The sequence below is a fragment of the Astyanax mexicanus genome, chromosome 1 (genome assembly GCF_023375975.1).
Source record: "Astyanax mexicanus isolate ESR-SI-001 chromosome 1, AstMex3_surface, whole genome shotgun sequence".
NCBI lineage: Eukaryota > Metazoa > Chordata > Actinopteri > Characiformes > Acestrorhamphidae > Astyanax > Astyanax mexicanus.
The window spans coordinates 54,783,362-54,804,752 of record NC_064408.1 but is presented as its reverse complement, the minus strand read 5'-3'; the positions used below and the strand labels follow the sequence as shown (position 1 = coordinate 54,804,752).

The 21,391-nt window shown below is 40.8% G+C and overlaps 1 protein-coding gene across 1 annotated transcript in view; it reads left to right on the top strand.

The window, feature by feature from the left end:
* The first annotated feature begins 1,230 nt into the window (after positions 1-1,230).
* tshr (thyroid stimulating hormone receptor) overlaps positions 1,231-21,391 on the top strand; it is a 35,956-nt gene continuing 15,795 nt past the window's right edge. Inside the window, exons 1-4 of the mRNA XM_007255681.4 lie at positions 1,231-1,858; positions 5,150-5,221; positions 12,162-12,236; positions 19,809-19,883. Coding sequence (XP_007255743.3) covers positions 1,686-1,858; positions 5,150-5,221; positions 12,162-12,236; positions 19,809-19,883 — 395 coding nt within the window. The 5' untranslated portion in view covers positions 1,231-1,685. The remainder of the gene's footprint in view (positions 1,859-5,149; positions 5,222-12,161; positions 12,237-19,808; positions 19,884-21,391) is intronic.

Sequence of the window (21,391 nt, the reverse complement as noted above, 5' to 3'; positions counted from 1 at the left end):
TAAAGGAAAATGTCAGGACTGTCCATAAACTGAATCTCCTGAGAAGGTGTTTTATGCCAACAACTCTTAGCACACAGGTAATTCTACCAAAGATTGTTTCAAGAGGAATAAAGGTAATGTTTTGGAATTGCCAGGTCAATGTCCTGACCATAATCTAATAGAAATGTTGTGGAAGGACCTGAAGTGAGCAGTTAATGTGAGGAAACCCACCAATATCCCAAGAATTGAAGCTGGTCTGTACGAAGGAATGGACTAAGATTCCCTCAAGCCAGAGGGCAGGACCGGAAATATTTAATATTTCTGAAAAGTAGATCCTGACAAAAAGGTTCCCATAACTTTGCAACTCAAAAATATATAATATTGATTAATTTTTCCCAAAAAGTAAATCACCAATTAATATATTTTTGACTAATTTGTTTGACTGGGTTCTCTTTAATCTTCTTTTAGGACTTGAAAATCTGATATTCAGGTATATATTTATATTTACATTTATATTTATGTAGAACTAGAAAATCCGAAAGGGTTGACAGATTTTTAAGCACCACTGAACCATAAAAAGAAGCCATTATTGGAGCAAAGGCATACAAATTCATTAATAGAAAGAAATTACTGAAATAATTAAAGTTTTCCGTGATATTTTTTTTTTTGTAAAGCACCTGTAAAGGTTTTCCAAGACCTTAGAGGGTTTATTAATTGTCTGAGTTTAAATATATTTTTTATATATATTTTTCAGAATTGAGTTGAATTGTCAAAATGTCTAAACTTAGTCAGATAAAATGTGAAAATGTATGACAAGTTTTGTATATGTATTTACTATATTAAACACAGTCACAAATAATATAATATGAAGATCATAAGTTTTACAAATCCACATTATCAATGTGATTTTTTTAATTAAGATATAACAAGATAAATAGCTTGGTGTTCTTGCTTTTCTAACATGTACGTGTGACAACTGACAAACAAGGATATCAGTCAGGATGCAAGGAGGCACAAAGAAGCTAGGTCAAACAAAAACACAAAATAAGCATTTTAAATATTATTTACATAAAAAAAATGTTGACCAGCTTAGATTTTGAGCAGCATATAATATTTTTTGTTCAATGTCGATGTTTTACAACATTTATCATATTGGAAATGGGCATTGAGTGTTTTACTTACTTACACTATAATTTTGAATACAATTTTCTTAAACAGTACACTAGATTTACTTCCTAATTCAGGTGTAGATGGTACGATAAAGCCTGAAATCTGTTAGGTTTATTAAAAAAAGACCATTTTACAAAGTGGTAAATTTCTACAAAACTTTTAGAAAACTTTTTTGTCGGGTTTTTCAGGTCTGACTCTTACCGCTAAGTCATTAGTAGTCACGCGCATGAACATGTAAGTGCGAATAGTTTAGCCGTGTTTTGGCTGAAGGCGGCTGTGTGCAGCGCAGTGTCCGGAGGCGATGTTCCCCAGGGCGCCGCGCTGGCGCTCAGAGCACGCTTCACTGCTGCTGCGCAGGACACTCATGATGAAACTCTCTGAACACGAGCATTCCTCCAGCTCTCAGAGAGAACTGAGAGACCCCCTCCCACTCAAAGTCCGAGAGAAATAACCGCAGATTAACCTCTTCATCCGGGGATCACTGTGCGCATTCACCCTCTACCTTCATAAACTGGATCTTGCGAAAGACACTGGAGATGCGAGGATTAGGGTCCGCGCTGGTAACTCTCTACAGCCTGTTATCTGTGGCTCTCGGCGGAGACTCTGATCTGTGTCCGGATGGATGTGAATGTTCAGAGTGGAGAAGCTTCTCTGTCTCATGTAGTGAAATAGGTGCTATACCCATGTTTCCTGCCAAAACCGAGACACTGTGAGTAAACTCTTTTATACCTTTCATACTTTAAAAACTACTGCAGAACCAGTGAGTTCTAGCGCGTCATTCATATGAACAGAATCTTATTAAAATGACAGACGTGTGGTTCAGGTTTCCAGCATTGTTCTGTAAATGTGCTTAACAGCTGGAGCTTCTAAAAGTAAAGCTGATATTTAATATTCAGCAGAAACTCGCGCTGTGCCCCTTTTTTACTCCCAAAAATCCTCATAATTTAATTTACCAGAGGATAGACTACAGCCATTGTATTATCTTACTGTCCCCGGACTTTCCGTTTCGCCCAGTGTTTTATAAAAACCTGCATGTCTGCAGCAGCAGCGGGACAGGCTCAGGGATTGTCTGTAAAGTGCGGACACCGAGCGCGGAGCCTGCGGCTGAAGTTATAAACCGGAACACCTATTAAAAACAGACAGGAGATTTAGATAACTAAATATAACCCCCTACATTTGATTTTCCTAACATTCTTAAGCAGTTTAGGCATAATAAACCTGCATGCAGCACAGTTATAATACCTTTTCGATTCCCCTATGGTTGATGGAGTGTTGGATCAGTGCCCAGATGACAATAAGCTTTCGGGCCGAATCTGAACAGGATCTGTCAGAAAATCTGGTCCGGGGTCGTAAAGCGGATCTGGGCCTGCGTCCAATATCACCTTTTACAAAAGACTGTAATAAAACTTAGAGTGAAAACTGTATCAAATTTCTTCAACCACAATAAAATAAAATAAGAACACAACACTTCCCCTACTAGATTTATTAAATATGAACACAATACTATCTAAAGGATATTTTAAACATAAAAACAGTACATTTTCAGCTTGATTTAAAAATATGAAAACAGTACTTTTCATTCTAGGTTATAAAATGATTAAAATCTATGCAATAATGCAATATTTTTAATGAGATAAAATTTTATTATTCATTTATGCGTTGTAATTATTAATATAATAAAAGTAATATTGATTCATATTAATAATGTTTTATGAACATATAGCACCTGAGATCTTGATTCCATTTGCAGCTAGCTGCATCTTTAATAATCAGAACAGCCTTGGACACTGAGAAATGCATTACTTGACACTTGATGCATCACTTGGTAGTAAGGAGCCTAAAGAAGGCAGAAAGAATATGTTTTAAAGGGGTAACAGTACAATACAATGACAAACATAAATTGCCAGAAATAAATTAAGTGTAGCTATATGACCATGACTGACTGTAAATGACTAGTTGTAACTGCCATAACAAATCCCAAAGAACAGGGTTTTTTTATTTGGGTGTCAGTTAACAACGACTGACGTCAGCAACAAATGTCAAATCATATGTTAATAAAGGCTAAAGATTGGTTTAAAGTTTAAGACTTCCACATTTAGTGTTTCTTATGTACACTTAAAAAATGGAAAACAAAAACATTTGCAAAGTAATACTGCGCAGGACCATACCTTAAACTCTGTCTCTCACAGTGGACATGGAACAAAAGTGACTGAAACGATATTTCATTAAATTATTTTTATTTTCCAGGCAACAAGTATATTTTATTACTTGCAACATATTTACAGCTTCATAGTGTAGGATGTTCATAGATTAGTATTTAATAAGACAAGATGATCTTTTATCTGTATGTGTAGCTTGGCTTTGTCTCAGACCTGTATTAAAGTTATGCTCGAGAAGCAGTGCCAAGTAAAGTGCTAACCAAGACAAGATGCACAACTCCAGTCCTGCAACACAATCTGTTAGGTGCCCTATTCAAACACATTTACTTTGTGTGTTAAGTAGTGACCACATGTAATTTGCAGTAGAAAATCCTACAGTAGCTCTCTAAAGCTTACCTGAAAGATATATAAGATACGATAATATTTGAATAATACTTTAATGTGAAAGATGTCCCAAATCAGATATACTTGAAGGTTCCTCCTTTTTACACTCAACCCATGTTTATATAAGATTTACACACCTCTTGCCTCAACTCTCTTTCTCTGTAGTGTATTTTAATAACAAGTAAATACCAGTAAATTGTTAAACATTTTTTTCATGTTTTTATCCATTATTTGCTTTAAATAAATTAGTAAATAAATGTTGCAGATATTTTTCGGTGGCTAATAGAGGTTTACTCTGGTCTGGGATACAGAGAACAGGCAGGCAGATAAGTGAGCTTTTATCAGTTTTCAAGAAAATGCTGCAGTACAGTGTTTAGTCAGTACGCGGACACAATCTGTGTGAGAGTGCAGATAAGGAATCTGGCCCATTACCATGACTGTAATTATAACACACCCACAAGTATCCAACATTATTTAATTAAATGTAACAAGATAAATGCATGATAAAGAAAAAATGTATAATTCTCCTATAAGTGTAGCGGCACTAAGTGCATACTGTTTTATGAACTGGCAGGATAAGATTTAAATGAGAAAAAAAAACATATTTGAATATAAGCAAAATTCCATTGTACACAATTATTTAACATATAAATAAATTTGCTGATTAATTGCCTTCCTTGGAGCCTTTTGACCCGGTGCTACAGTTCCAGTCACTGTAATGTGATGGAGGCAGCCGTTCTAAAGACCAGAGTAACATACAGACTTAATACACATATCATATCAAACAGCACAATTTACCCCATCCCATCCATGTACCAATTTATCATTGTGTGTGTCTTCTGAGACCATTTCCACATGATCAGGATATTTTTATAAACTGTTTTTTGGCTGCGTTTTAGGCCAATGAAAACAGAGCTTTTCAAAGGTGGAGATTTTGGAAAACTCCCGTGTGGACAGAGTAAACACAGTTTTATGAAAACTCTTTCATATTTTTGTTTACATTAGCTTGGCTTGGTCAGAATAAGCCTGAAACAGTGCATTGGACAGTGCATTGATTGCTTTTGTTTTTCCTGTACAGTTCTGTACAACTTTATTTAATTTTACTCTTACATAACAGTGAAGGCATCAACATTCGCTGTGTTCAGTTTTTTAAAATCCTTTTTATTTACAGTATGCTTGCTAGTTCTCCTCTTCAACATGTGTTTTTATGTTATTTTGTAGATGGTACAATTCCCCTCGTCTGGGCTGCCATGGTAATTTGAGCATTTTTTAGTAGTATTTCTATGTGGACGAGTATATTTTCAAAAACACGGCTGGTGAGGACAAAGATATTTTTAAAAAACACTGACTTTTTTTTTATATTCGCATTCTTGTGGACAGGGCCTGAGTGTACTCACTGGTGTTTGTGTTCACAAAGTGTAAATATTTTACTGACGAACTGTTACAATTTCTTGCAGGCGTCTCTACGAAACAAGACTGACTTCTGTGCCTAAGGATGCATTTGCCAATATGGTGAACATCTCAGTAATGTGGGTAATGTTACAGCATGGTTTGTAATACTAATATTTGTTCAAAAACAATTTTTATTTAATAGAACCAGAAGAGTTTTAATATTAAATATTGTATTAAAAAATAATTGTGAAGATTACAGTGGCTTGCAAAAATATTTATACCCCTTTTTCACATTTGTTGTAGCTTACAACCAAAAGCTTAAATGCATTTAATTGAGACCAAAAAAGTAACACATAATTGTGCAGTGGAACAGAAATGACACATAAATCACTTAATTAATTAACAGAGTCTAGCTGTGGGTAATTTAGTATCAGTAAAAATACAGATGTTCTCTGAAAGCCTCAGTGGTTTGTTAGAGAACACTAGTGAACAAACAGCCTCATGAAGATCAAGAAAATCACCAGACAGGTCAGAGATAAAGTTTTGGAGAAGTTTAAAGTAGGGTTATGTTCAGAGGTCTCAGGTAACGAAGTATTTAGCTGTGCATTTAGGGGGACTTCTGTCACAACCTTGCCCTGTTTCCCGTCTGTGCTTGTGTACATATAAATACTTCGTTCCCTTACTTAAGTAGAAATTTTGGGTATTTATACTTTATTTTTTAGACGACTTTTTACTTCTACTCTTTGTCAGGGGTGATGGTGCAGGAACAAAGAGATGACGAGGAGAGCGGACGCAAATGCGAGGTATTTATTAAATAGCAAAATAAACAAAACAAACAAAGAACCAGGAATAAACAAAACATAGAAACACGGAAAACCAACAGCCTAACAGATGTGAAAACAGACAATCACCGACAAGAAAGAAAGGACATGCTAAGGTATAAATACTCTCAGAGGGAAACGGAAATAGCACCTGGGGAAACAGGTAATGGCGGAGCTACAGATAACAGTCACATGTGAGAACACAGGTGAGAACACTCAGACACAGGGAAAACACAGAGCATGTGCATGAACACAACACAGGAACACAAGCACAGACGGGAAACAGGGCAAGGTTGTGACAGAAGTCCCCCTAAATGCACAGCTCCTGAGGTGCGTAAAACTGATCCCCGGGGGGCGGCGGAAGAGAGGGGCCAGGAAAGCCAAGGAAAGAGACTAGGGACTGGATATGGGAAACAAACGGAGACTGGACAGAGGACTGGACAGGGGACAGGGTAGGACACTGAACTGGGGACGGGAACGCGAACTTGACATGGGGCACAAACGGAGACTGGACAGAGGACTGGGCCGGGGACTTGACTGTAGACTGGACATTGGGTGGAATAACGTTGGACTGGATTGGGGATGTGAACAGAGACTGAACCGGGGACTGTACAGGAGACTGGACAGGGAATGGGAACATAGACTGGACAGGGGGCTGTACAGGAGACTGAACAGGGGACTGGACAAAGGGCTGTACAGGCGATGGGACAACCGACTGGGCAGTGGACACGAAAGGAGACTGGACAGGAGACGGAGAATGGACAGAAGACATGGACGGAGATTGGACAGGTGATGTGACAAAGGACTGGACAGGGGACTGTACAGGAAATGGGGACTGGACATTACTGGGCAGGGGGACAGGGATAAAAACATTTATTGGGACTGACACGAACACAGGGACTGGGATAGAGACAGAGAAGAAGACGGGTACAGGGACGTAGACAGAGATAGGAACTAGGACGGGGAGAGAGAAACGTACAAAAACATAGATGGGTGCCCAGGACTGGCAAAAGTCTGCAAAAATGTCTGTGGGGCCAGCCTGGGCATAGTTCTGTGAAATAGTTCAGACGGCCTCGGAGCATGCCTAGGTGCACGTGACCGGTGGCTGCAAAAAGTCCTGGGAGCAGGAGCAGGTGCGGTGACTGGAGCCCAGGAGCTGGAGCACAGGAGCTGGCGCGGCGTCGGTAACAGTTGGCACAGGCACCAGAGCGGCGAGAGCCGTGGATACAGTTTCTGAGGCGGTGTACACAGCGGATGCAGGTACAGGGGCGGAGTCAGCGTGTGTTGCTGCTGCGGGGCCTGAGACTGCGGGTGCAGCAAAATTCCAGACTGGGGCATGGAACTGGGTGACACGCCAATCCAATCCGGGTGAGACGCCAATCCACCTGCAGAATCCGGCGCGTGAAGCACTGATCCGCCAGTAGAGTCCAACGCGGGAAGCGCGGCGCCGGCAGTAGAGACCGGTGCGGGAAGCGCGGCGCCAGGAGTAGAATTTTCAGGTGCTCTGCGCCCCTCAAACACCACGAGCTCATGGCTTTCAGAAATTCACCATCTAATTTGAAAAAGCGTATTGAGGTAAACTGAATGTTTCCTACAGTTATATGTTGATAAGATATTGAAGTAACCTAGTGATGCACTAATGGTGAGTTTGTAATGTTTGCCGTTGAGGTTTGCTTGCTAGGTCTAGGCTATGGATTCAGTGTTGTAGGTTCGTTTGGAGAGCTTTTAATTTTAAGAGTTTAGGTGTAGAGGTGGGTAATCTAGTTCCATAATGTAAAAATCCATCCCAGGATTTCACTACAATTGGCTGGCTGGCTCTGGAGCTTATTCAACTTAATCCATGGGATAGATTTTTTATTTCTGGACCTGGTTTACCCACGCCCTTAATATCTGGCTGTGTTTATGAATAATTATAGGCCCAATATAGACACCCAATATGCCATACATAAAGGCTCAGTATCTCTGCTTTTCAGTTATCTAGCCTATTTAGCTGTATTTAAAAAATATATATATTTAGGGTGAATTATGCCCCCTTTTTATTAAAAATATTATTCAGAATTTGCATATTTGTGTTTTTCGTATGCCCGTATTTGCTCCAATGCAGACATGTAACACATTATTTAAACCATCTAACTCTCAGGATCACGGAACTGCAAACCAGTTTCTTCTCTCAAGCTTTGAGCATCACAAGGAGCTGCACAATCCATTATCCAAAAATGGTAAATGTATTCTACAACTGCAAACCTACCAAGACATGGTCATTCACCCAAACTGATAGATTGAGCAAGGAGATCACTGGTCAGAGAAACAGCCAGGAGGCCCATGGTCACTCTGGATGAGCTGCAGAAATCCACAACTCAGATTGGAGAAACTGTCCACAGGGCAACTTTAAGTCGTGCACTCCACAAATCTGGCCTTTATAAAAGAGTGGAAAGAAGAAAAAACATTGTTAAAAGAACAACATATAAAGTGCTGTTTTTTTTTCAATTTACATCAATCCATGTAGGGTACACAGAAATATGGAAAAAGGTGACGTGGTCAGATAAAAACAAAATTGAAATTTTTGGCCTAAATGCAAAGCACTTGTGGGAACTATACACACGATGAAACATGGTGGTGGCAGCATCATGCTGTGGGGATGCTTTTCTTCAGCAGAGTAGATGGAAAGATGGATGGAGCTACATACAGTGAAAGTCTGCAAAAGATTTGAGACTTTTGACACACCCCAAGACTTTGAGCTGTAACTTCAATGTAAGGTGGTTCTATGCAGTATTGATTTAGGGGGGCTAAATACATTTGCACATCACACTTTTTAGATTTTTTTATTTGGTCAAAATTAAAAACCCTGTATCATTTTCATTCCAAATCACAAGTATATGCTGCTGTGTTGGTTTGTCACTAAAATCTCAATAAAATACATTTAAGTTTGTGGTTGTTAGGTGACAAAATGTGAAGAAGCTCAAGGTGTATAAATACTTGCAAGCCAATGTATGTAGTTTTTTTGTGGTACAAGGGATGTGCTTTCAGGAGGGTATATTATTAGGATGGTAGCTGCTTCTTTTTACAACATGTTGCAAACGTAATTGCTTGCTCATGAGAAGACAGGATCAGTTGACCGGGGAAATTAATGTATTTATTTAAGTGCACTTAAAGTAGATCTCAGTTCTCTGTAACCTGCAACCCAGTCCGAAGACAGGAGCTCTTAGCAGCATTTATATACCTGAGAAAGGCAGGGCCACAAATGGTGGGTGCAGACAGATAGCTGTTGACCCTCTTAACCTCTTAACCTCTAGGCTAATAGACCATCTCAAGACCAGAGCCGGTCTGGACTTCCCTGCGGTCCTCAGCAAAATTCTAAGAAAGGACCCCCTTCCTGACCTCTGTGAGCAAAAATAAGAATGTTAGAAAATATAAATAACATATTGTAATGCAATATTTTGTGTTGCAACACTGTATCGATTTTTGAAAACATTATCTTTTAAGTATTTTAAGCATTTAAGATTGATGTCAGACAGTGGGTTTTTGTGATGTGTTAAACCCCACATACAATACAGCAGTGTTGTTCTTAGTCATTAGATCATAAAAATAAAAAGTAATTTAATTTAGCCTAAAATTTGATTTAAACATTCATAATGTATTGCCCTGCTTACAGTATGACAATCTATGGAATCACAGCGGGTTTAAAAACTTTCTGCAAAGAAAAATTAAAAAAAGGAAACAAGAATTGAAACAGTAACAATAAGATTAGGGGAAAAATGCCAGAAAACACACTATTGTTTATGACAAGAGACAAAATTGTGATCTTCTTTGTTGTAACTTTTCCATTCAGTGAACCCATTTATGGGAGGTAGATCCAGCCAAAAGTTAAACTGAATTGAAATGGCAAAAATGAGTATGCAAAAAAATTCACTTTTTGTGTGAAAATATCATGAAAATAAAAAAAATAAAAGTGAATGACTTAATTTGCTATTTAATTATTACTTCCATCATGGGTAATTTGCATCAAAAGAAAAAATATAGCCACAAGAGACAATCCATGGGTTAGGCACAAATGGCATAATGAAGCCTAGTAGAGCATAGGTTGGTGATGTGCGACAGGGTCTAATACAATTTTAGACACTGTTTCATTTAGAGATTATTAAAAGTATTTTACGTGTTATAAATGTATAAATGTTGCACAGATGCCTTTTAACATAATCAGTGCTTAAGTTAACATAGAAATCTATTCAAGTTTGTAGAATATTGTCCAATAAATCAAGTGAATTAGAATTTGTCAAAAGGTGTCTGCATACCCACCATGATATGACCGTCCACTCAAACTGATCAAGTAAGGAGAGCACAGGTCAGAGAATCAGCGAAGAGACCCATGGTCACTCTGGAGGAGCTGCCGAAATCCACAGCTCAGGTGGGAGAATCTGTCCACAGGAAAACACAGGAAAAAAAGTTGTGCGCTCCACAATTCTGGCCTTAAAGAAAGAGTGGCAAGAAGAAAACCAAAAAGTAGTTTAAAAACAGCTTTTTTAAAAGAGTTAGCAAAGGTAAATAAACACAGTTGTATTTACAAAGTTGTCTGGGTCACTGTATTTCATATGGCAAAACAAAGTAGATGTCAAACAATTACGGTATATAATACTAATACCACACAAAAAATATATGCTTGCATGGTTTTATTGAACACAGCATGTTAACATTCACAGTGAGGGGGGAAAAGTATGTGAACCCATAGGCTAAAGACTTTTCTAAAAGCTAATTGGAGCCAATGAGATTGGATGTGTTGGTTAAAGCTGCCCTCCCCTATAAAAAACACACAACAGTTTTGAGTTTGCTGTTCTTAAGAAGCATTGCTTGATTGAATCATGCCTCACACAAAAGAGCTCTCAGAAGACCCACGTTCAAGAATTGTTGACTTGCATGAAGCTGGAAAGAGTTACAAAAGTATCTCTAAAAGCCTTGGTGTTCATGTGTCCACGGTAAGACAGACGCTCTACAAATGGAGAGAGTTCAGCACTGTTGCTACTCTCCCTAGGTGTGGTTGTACTGTAAATATGACTGCAAGAAAAATTAATTCCCAAGTTAGCCAAGACATTTTACAGGAAAACGTCTGTTCGCCAACTGAAGCTCAACAGAGTATGGATGATGCAGCAGGACAACAACTCAAAACATAGAAGTAAATCAACAACCAAATGGCTTCAACAGAAGAAAATACACTCTCTGGAGAGTCCTGACCTCAAACCTGCTGAACTGAAACAGTTTAGTGAAGAGGAATGGTCCAACTACAGGAAACGTTTGGTTGAGGTGTTTGCTATCTAAGCACAGTTTCAAATTTGGGTTTTGTCATCATCATAGAGCTGTCTATTTGCAGTTGTGAAAGTGAGAGAAGATGAAAAATCTAAATCATTGCAGAAGTATTGGCCATATGCAGTACAACTGTTTGTACTAGGTAGATCAATGAAAACAACAGCAGTTGCTGACAGAAACATTGTGAGTGCTGTAAAGAAAACCCCTAAAACAACAGCAACATTGTCCAGAAAGCAGGAGTAAAGGGATCCCAATCTACTGTTCACAGAAGATTTCACAAAATGGGGCTTTACCAGAAGATACAAACCACCAAACAGCTAGAAGAATAGGAAGATCAAGCTGGAATTTGATAAGAAGTACAGTGACAAGATTAAAATTTACCAATGTGAAGGAAAGGCTAAAAATTACCTGCCCATGATCACAAACATACCAGCTCGTCCGTGAAACATAATGGAGGTAATTTCATGGCTTGGGCTTGCATGGCTCATCTGGGATGGGCTCATTAATCTTCATTGATGTACAATCAGAAGTCTACAGAAACATTTTGTGTTTTAATTTGACAATAGATGCTTTAGTGATTGGAAGGTCCTTTATCATATAGCAAGTTAATGCCCCCAAACACACTGAAATCTACAACAGCTATAGACTGACTTAGTCAATCTAAAGAGGAGACTGGAGGGAGGAACCACCAAAAACAAACACAGTAAAAACCTGGAAAAGCATCATAGAAGAAAAATGCAGAAGTTTAGTTATGGTAGTGGGTCACATTTCCATTTATTGCAAAATATTTGCAACAAAATATGGAGTCCTATTTACTTTATTTTTTCAAACACTGAATCAACACTGAAATTATTATATTCTTTTTTATATTTATTAGCCTCACAGTTCCAATACTTTTGGGCGAGAATTTGGAAACAAATGGAACAAAGGTTTAATCAGTTTTCTTTATCTTTTTCAGATATCTATCAGTGGATGTTTCTCTGAGGAGGATAGAAAAACATTCGTTTTATAACCTAAAGAAGATCACACATATGTAAGTACATATCTCTGTATTTATTGCCCACATTAAAATTCACATGATCAGCCTGACTATATTATACTTAAATAGTTCTTGATTTAATCTGCCTAGTTGAGTTAGGTGTCAGTTGGTCTGTGATATGTGGGTTTATGACCATTTTTGGAGCTCTTGCTCCACCTTTGACCCTTCATCTGCCTTACAGCCAGTCTCTGCATCCATGCGTTTGCTCCATGGTTTCCATTGTTTTTTATATGCAGGATCCAGATGTAGCCGCTCTTTTCTGCAGGTCTGCACTCCTCCTCTTGCACCTTCAGACCCTGAAAAGAGGCCCTGGCCATGTGTTTCCCATGTTGATCCCTCTATATTTCAGATTGGACTGTAGTTGGCCTCCAGAAAGCATTACCAGGTTGTTCAACCTTAAAATCTGAAGATGTTCAATTTAAAAGCCCTAAAAAAACAGCATTTAAAGTGAAATAGTAAATTAGCAGCATTTAAGGTGGAATGGTAAATATAGTGTGTTACAGTTCATACAGAATGTGTGTTGCGGTGCTACTCATGCAACAAAAAAACATTACCTTTGTGACTGTGTTTTACTTTACAGCGGTTATGTACTAATTATGCAAAATAATTATTTTTTGAAAAGAATCAGTGTTGCCTTCTCACAGGAAACTCATTTGAGTGGGAAAGGTTTATTTTTCAAGTTTTAAAAGCAACAATAAGTGTCATGTCTTAGCCCTGTCTCATGTCTCTGTGTGTTTTCCTCACGTGACCTGTACTCCTCTGTGTCTCTTGTCAGTAGATTTCCACCATGTGTTTCTCATTTGTAGCTCCGCCCCTTCCCCAGGTGTTTCCAATTCTAGTGTGTTTCCTGTTTCTTTAAATAGATCCCCTGTGCCACTTTGTCTCCGTCGGTCTTTGCATTAACCCCTGTTGTTTGTCTCTCCGTGTCTCTTTGTGATTTCAGCCTTAGCCCTAGCCCTAGTTCCTTGTTTACATCTTCTTGTTTCTTGTTCCCTTTAGTTCCCTGCTTAGTTTATTTATTCTTGTCTAGCTTAGTTTTTCCCTGTCTAGTTTAGCCTCTTGTTAGTTTTCCTTGTATATATCCCTGCCTTGTTTAGTATTGTATTTATTCAGTCCCTCGTTTGTTTCTTTGTTTATGTACTCCCAGTTTATTTTGCTATTTATTATCTCTTTGTTGGTTTAGTTTATGTTCTCTGGTTTCTCTCGTTTGTTTTGGTTTTTGGTTATTTGTTTATCTAGTTTAATTTATTTAGTTCACTCCCTTGATCATTGTATATATCTCCCTGTTTTATGTTTAAGTGTTTACTTGTTTCTCGTTTCCTGGTTTATTTATATTTATTTATTAAATTATTCATTTCTCACCCTACCTGCACTTGCGTCCGTCTCCTCGTCTCCCTGCCTGGGTCATCCCCATTTCCTGACAGAAAGACCGACCTAAAGAACATGTACGCAGCAGGTTCTCCGTGGACCGGAAGCCGGATGTGCCATTCGCCGTACTCCAGGCGGGATCCCGGCGCAGGAAACCTCGAGGCCTAATGGACGCCGCAGGCCTCGGGGTAAGCGCTCTAAGGGGTCCCGCCAGCCGGAAGAAGACCCATTTTCCGGGGAGGATTTTCTTGGGGGGGGCGATGAGGGTTGGTGCTATGAGCCTCGGTGCCTCCGTGTACCCGAGGCTCAAGGAGCGGGACCCGTGGGACTTTCTCGGGTGCGCTCCCAGCAGCTCCGAGGACGAAGAAGAGCTCTACCCCGCACCAGTCCGTGCTCCTTTACTGTTCCCCCCAGGGGCGGTGCTCTACCCGGCTCTTGGCCGCACAGCTCCAGAGGCCGTCCCGACTCGCGTCCATCAGCCTCCCATGACGCGCTCCGTGACTCTCGCGGCTGCTAAGCCGCACCCCGTGACTCTCGCGGCCGAGACGGCGCGCTCCGTGAAGCCCGCGGCCGAGACGCCACGCTCCGTGACTCTCGCGGCCGGGACGTCACGCTCCGTGAAGCCCGCGGCCGAGACGCCGCGCTCTGGGAAGCCCGCGGCCGAGACGCCGCGCTCCGAGAAGCCCGCGGCTGAGACGCCGCGCTCCGGGACTGCTGCAGTGCTTGAGCCGCTCTGCAGGATTACAAATCCAGTCCAGTTTTTTGCGGCAACCGCACACTCAAGCCCTGCAGCTGCAGCGCCAGCACCTCAGGCTGAGGAGCTGGCTTTCATGGCGGCTGCAGAGCTGGATTCCGCCGCTGCAATCCAGCCTCTCTCCAGGACTATCTCCCGCTCAGCCGTGCTCTGGGACTCTCTCCACACTGGACTTTATCGGCGGCCCCGCGATTTACGCGCCTGACTCTACCGGCGAGGCTGCAGATCCAGTCCGGGTTTTCGTTTCACCCGCGGCTTCAGGTCTCACAGCTGCAGAGCTGGATCTTCACACGCCCATCTCCGAGGTCTCTTCGGCCGCTGAGCCACGCCCCCGGACTCCTGCCGTCTCAGACTCTGCGCATGTTGACGTGTGTGCTGCTCAAGCCTCCGTGTCTGCTGAAGCAGTTCAAGCCTCCGTGTCTGCTCAAGCCTCCATGTCTGCTGAAGCTGCTCAAGCCTCCGTGTCTGCTGAAGCTGCTCAAGCCTCCATGTCTGCTCAAGCCTCCATGTCTGCTGAAGCTGCTCAAGCCTCCGTGTCTGCTGAAGCTGCTCAAGCCTCCGTGTTTGCTGAAGCTGCTCAAGCCTCCGTGTCTGCTCCAGCATTTCAAGCCTTCAAGTCTGCTCCAGCTGTTCAAGCCTCCTTGTCTGCTCCAGCTGTTCAAGCCTCTGCGTCTGCTCCAGCTGTTCAAGCCTCCATGTCTGCTCCAGCTGTTCAAGCCTCCGTGTCTGCTCCAGCTGTTCAAGCCTCCGTGTCTGCTCCAGCTGTTCAAGCCTCCGCGCCAGCACCAGCTCCCCCTGCCCGAGTCGGCGCGCCAGCACCAGCTCCCGCTGCCCGAGTCGCCGCGCCGCCAGCTCCCGCTACCCGAGTCGCCGCGCCGCCAGCACCAGCTCCCGCTGCCCAAGTCGCCACCCCACCGGTTCCTGCTCCCAGAACTTTGTTTGGCCCCAGGGCCCATTTACCCAGGCAGGCACCGAGGCCCCGGGACTTTGTCCCCAGAACTGTGCCCAGGCTGGCTCCTCAGACTTTGCCTCAGTCTTTTCCCCAGACTTTTGCCAGCCCTGGGCACCCACCTATGTTTTTGGTCCCTGTGTCTCTCCCCGTTTTGGTCCCTGTCTCTGTCTATGTCCCTGTACCCGTGTCTGTCTCTGTCTCTATTCCTGTCCCAGTTACGGTGTTAGTTTCTGTCCCTGTTAATGTCCTCGTCCCGGTTCCCATGTCTAGTCCCGTCGAGTCTCCGTCTCCTGTCCAGTTCCCCGTCCAGTCTCCGTCTCCTGTCCAGTTCTCCGTCCAGTCTTTGTCCTCTGTCCTGTCTCCGTTTCAGTCCCCGGTCTTGACTCCTGTTTTCCCCGGCCTCTCCCTGCCGCCAGCCCCCGGGGTTCGTTTTTACGTGCCTGGTTTCTCTCGTTTGTTTTGGTTTTTGGTTATTTGTTTATCTAGTTTAATTTATTTAGTTCACTCCCTTGATCCTTGTATATATCTCCCTGTTTTATGTTTAAGTGTTTACTTGTTTCTCGTTTCCTGGTTTATTTATATTAATTTATTAAATTATTCATTTCTCACCCTACCTGCACTTGCGTCCGTCTCCTCGTCTCCCTGCCTGGGTCATCCCCATTTCCTGACAATAAGGCAATAATTATTCAAGTTTATAGTTAGTGGAGTTATGTATATAACTTAGTTTTGGGAGGATGATCCACGCCCTCACTCCTCCCACTATCCTCCTTATATAAACCATCACTTCCTCTGTACCTGCTTGTTGAACAACCTCGCATTGAACAACCTTGCATGTGGTGTTGGCTCCCACTCCTTACTTGGTGCACGATGGTTCTACACCTGTCTTTGTCCTGCGACCACTATCATCATCTTCGCCATCAGCATCACAGCCACAATCAGTGGCACCTTCATTGTCCTCTCCTTCGTCATGGCCATTTTTGCAGTCGTCATCATCGTCTTCATAACAGTCATTGCCTTTTTCACCATCATTATTATCATCATCATTATCATCATCATCATCCCTTCATCAATGCAATGATTACCATCGCGATCATCTTTTTCGTCATCTACCAATCATCGCCATTGTTCTCATCGCCATCATCATTGTTGTAATCAACGACATAATTATCGGCATCATCACTATCATCTCTGATCAGTGCCACCTTCATCATTCTCACCTTCTTCATCGTCATCATTGCAGTCATCGCCATCATGACCAGCATTGCCTTAATCACCATCGTCGCTATCATCTTTATCAATGCAATTTTAAAACTGTCGCAGTCATCTTTGTTGTCATTTACCAATCATCACCACCATCGTTGCCTTCGTTATCGTCATCATCATCATCATCCTCCTCACCATCATCGACCTACTTCGCTTTACCTCCCCGGGTCTGGCTGGGCCGTCATGGGCACCCTCTCACTTCCTCAGTCGCACCTGCTACGAGACGCTCTCAATCCGCACCTCCTTCTCTTCTCATTTTGTGTCTTACTGCATTCATGCTCTGCACAGGTCATGTGCCCCCCCCTTCTTCTTCTCTGTCCAGTCAAGGGCGTGGGTCAATACTAGCAAAGTGGAGTTATGTATATAACTTAGTTTTGGGAAGATGATCCACGCCCTCACTCCTCCCACTATCCTCCCTATATAAACCATCACTTCCTCTGTACCTGCTTGTTGAACAACCTCGCACCCACCTCCTCCTTATCTTCCTCCTTCTTTTATTGTCTAATTTTCTCTACATGTTTCTCTTTGCGTGGGGGGGCTTCAGCTTCACGCTTTTCCAGCAAAGCTGCCTCGAACTCCACCCCAAATACTCTGAGTTCGCTGAATGTCTGGCAAGGCCACGTAGGTTTGGATTTTTTTTCTCCCTTAATAATAAACACTTTCATTTAAAAATAGCATTTTGTGTTTACCTGTGTTGTCTTTGACTAATATTTAAATTGGTTTGATGTTCCGAAACATTTAAGTGATACAAACATGCAAAAAATCAGGAAATCAGGAAGCGGGCAAACATTTTTTCACACCAGTGTACCTACAATGCAAAAATGTATTCTAGTTTACTCTTTTTAAACCAGTGAGATACTTTAAATGTGGTTTACAGTGTATAGCTTTTATAGCATTGTAAAAATATTGTATAAAAACAGCAAATCTGCTAACCAGCCACTTCCTGTCAGCCTGCCATGGACTCTAATTCAGTGACTCAGAACTACACTCCCCAGCACGTGCAACTGCGTCTCTCCAACTCTAAGTCTCCAACTCTCAGTCTAATTTTTCTTAACTGTACTACCCTGTATAAATAGCCCTCATTTCCTGTTGTTGTTGCCTGGTATTGAATCTAGTCTCTAGCTCTTTTACCTCGCATTCTCTCTGTCTTTTCTGCCTTTTGTGTATGACCTCTGATTGTTTCTTTACTGACTACTGATTTAGCTTAGCCCCTCTGTTAGTTATTGTGTTCTGGTTTAGACACCTGCCTGTTTTTGGACCTTGCTCTCTGCCTTGCCCATGGTTAGTGTTGTTAATCTTCTGTATAAGACATTCGGCTTCAAACACTCTGGTATGTTGTTTGTTTTTGCTGTTTTACTGTTGTTAGCTACACCTGTGCTGGATTTTCCTGTAGTACTGATACCCCTCTAATCTGTGTGTGTCTCACCCGTGTCTGGCATTTGTGATATATCCACCTTAATGCAAAACTATGCATTTTTTTTGTTCTTCCACCTTTTGAGATTTTAGCATATTACTTTTTATTTAATACAGACGATAAACTCTATTTTAGTAAATCATGTTAGGTAAAACAACCTAAAAACATACTTTAAACATAACTTGTTTAAACATAACTAAGATTATGTACAGAGGCTTGCAAAAGTATTCATACCCCTTGAACACTTTCACATTTTGTCACCACAAAACACACACTTTTTTTTTTTTTTTTTTGAGATTTTAGGTGGTAGCCCATCACAAAGTAGCACATAATTGTGAAGCAGTGAAAATTATACAAGGTTTTCAAATTTTAATCAAATAAAAAGTGTGACATGCAACAGTGTTCAGCCCCCCATATTTTATTACTTAGTAGAGACACCTTACAGCCAATTAGAGCTGCAAGTCTTTTGGGGTATGGCTCATCTAGAGACTAAGATTTTTGCACATTTGCAAAAAAATCCCCACAGCATGATACCGCCACCACGTTTCATAACGGGGATGGTGTGTTCAGGGTGACAAGTAGTGTTACTTTTTTGCCACACAAAACACTTTGTATTTAGGCTGTTCAACATATTTGGCCACAGCACCCTCACATGTTTGCTGTGTCCCCTACATGGCTGGGGGCAAACTGAAAAAGCACTTCATGTATTTCTTTCAACGGTGGCTTTTTTCTTGCCACACTTCCATAAAGGCCAGATTTGTAGCATGCCCGACTTAAAGTTTTCATGTGGACAGAGTTGTGGATTTCTGCAGCTCCTCCAGAGTGACCATGGGCCTCTTAGCTGTTTCTCTGTCTGGTCCTCATTCTGTCAGTTTAGGTAGACTGCCATGTCTTGGTAGGTTTGCAGTTGAAGAATACATTTTCTGTTTTTGGATGATGTATGGAACAGTGCTGCTTGGGATGCTCAAAGTTTGGGATATGTTTTTATAACCTAACCCTGCTTTAAGCTTCTCCAGAACTTGATCTCTGACCTGTCTGGTGAGTTCCTTGGTCTTCATGATGCTGTTTGTTCACTAGTATTTTGTAACTAATTAAATGGCTAAAGGCTGTATTGGAAATTTATTTTGGGGTTTCAGAATTAAAGCGTCTGAATAATTTTGAACATCACACTTTTTAAATAAAAAATTTAAAAACCCTCATTTTCATTCTACTTAACAGTTTTGCTATACTGTTGGTTTATCACTTTTAATCTCAATAAAATACACAAAATGCTGGCAAAATGTGAAAATACTTTTGCAACCCATTGTAGCTTCAAATGTCAAGTCTGGGTACCTACATCCTGTTGGCTGACAGCCAGCAGTAGTGTTTGACTTTCTGCTGGTATTTGTTATCAACTACCTAGCCACCCTCTGGTTGTCAGGATGCATGAAATGGTGCTAGCTATCCATGCTGTGTTTTTATGATGCTGGATGACCACCGCTGATCATCTGGCGTCGTAGAAACACAGTGTATCTAGCAGCCAATGAGATTAGCAAATTATTGCATTTTGTTTTTATTTACATTTATTTACATTTTACACAGTATCCAAACATTTTGGGTTACACTGGAGGAAGATAACTTGTGGGACTGTTAAAGGTGGTTAAACCACCTGATAACAACCCCATCCTCCCCATGGCTCCAGATAAGAGCAACAGTTAAATGTTTGTTTTTCGACTGCCTGAGAAAACAAAAATAGCAGTTCATTTAGTAAATTCTGGGTTTTAGGATAACTAGGGTTTTTCTATTGACTAATTGTTTTTGTTTTTTTCCTTTTAGAGAAATAAGAAACACCAGACGTCTGACAATCATCCATCGTGAGGCTTTTAAGGAACTCCCAAATTTGAAATACTTGTAAGTTGATTATGCTGCATCACAGAAGAATACTGGCACAACACCATACCCTGACAGTCCCTGGCTATTGTAGTCTGAATTTTGCTTTTCATCTTTGGTCCAGACCACACAATGTTCCTTTCTTCCAAAAAAGATTACATGTTTTAGGCTAGGTATCTGGCCAAAAGGTGTTTCAATCATGGAAATAAGACATTTTATAATAAGGTAAGGTATAAGGTATTATTAAATCCATCTGTCATATTAAATATAGAACAGTGAGCAAATATAACAGTGCAGAAGTGAGCAATGGTAACTATTAAAATAAAAAAAGAGGAATGAAAACATAAAAAATGTAATAAAAATGTATGGCCACTTTAACCAGGGGAAATTAAAATAAAACACAAACATAAAAAGAAAACAGAAGTACTTTTAACTATCATCCCTAAAAGATCAGTGGGTGAGGATATGCTGGATCCCTTGTTATAAAAAAACACCTTCTACCTCTTTTAAGAGCATGTTGCTGATATGTTCAGTCTTTTGATTTAGTCAGGCATAATTCCCAGTCTCTGGTAACTAACCAGTGAATCCCCATTGTATAAAGGTGGAGATCTGATTTAAACATTTAATAGAAAGCTGTGATTCTGGCTTTCTATAAAAAAACTAAAGGCATCCCTCAATTGGTTACTACACAGGAAATTTGGCAGTGTTAAATCAACACTGTTAGTGTTAAATTAACACTGAGAGCGTAAAGTTTAACACTAATAAGTGTTAATTTAACACTAACAGTGTTGATTTAACACTGCCAAATTTCCTGTGTACAGTCTTTGCTGACAATACAGCTTTAACAGTTTAACACTACATTTTATTTTGTTTTATTACAATCACTAATTTTGAAATAGAAATCTAAATATGTTTTACTTTACAGGGATCCACTATCAAAGGCATAGGTGTGAAAAGTATTCATGTTCATTACTCAGATAAAAGTGTAGAAATACTTCTGTAGAAGTTGAAGTATCAACTTGAGCATTTTTATCAAGTGTAATAATGTACTGGTTTCAGAACTTAAAATATAAAAGTAAAAATAATAAAGGGGGAAATGCCATTAAGGATTAAAGCTTAGGCCACGCCACAGGGTCCTACAGTGCACTCTGGTTTTCCCTAATGTGGGCCAGTTGTTTACTCTAAGAGTGAAAGGGGCAGTCCTATTGTAGTAATAAAGAACTAAATTTGGAAAGATCCAACACTCGTATGTGTGAGGTCAGCCACCGCCTCTTGTCCAACTGCAGCTGATGCAGCATCACTGAGAAGCCTGGATGCTCAGATCCAGAAGCTAGCAGACACCGGTCCTGACCAACATAACACAAGAGGAGTGATGTGGGGAAATAGCGCCATCTATCCACCTACCCCAGTATTAAATTGAACTCTAGCTTTGTTCTTCAATCTAGCTCACAGAATTTTAAGTGCTGTCTTCAAAATCAGAAATGATAGTTACTATTTGCTGTGTTTATGTTTACTTGCATGCTACACAA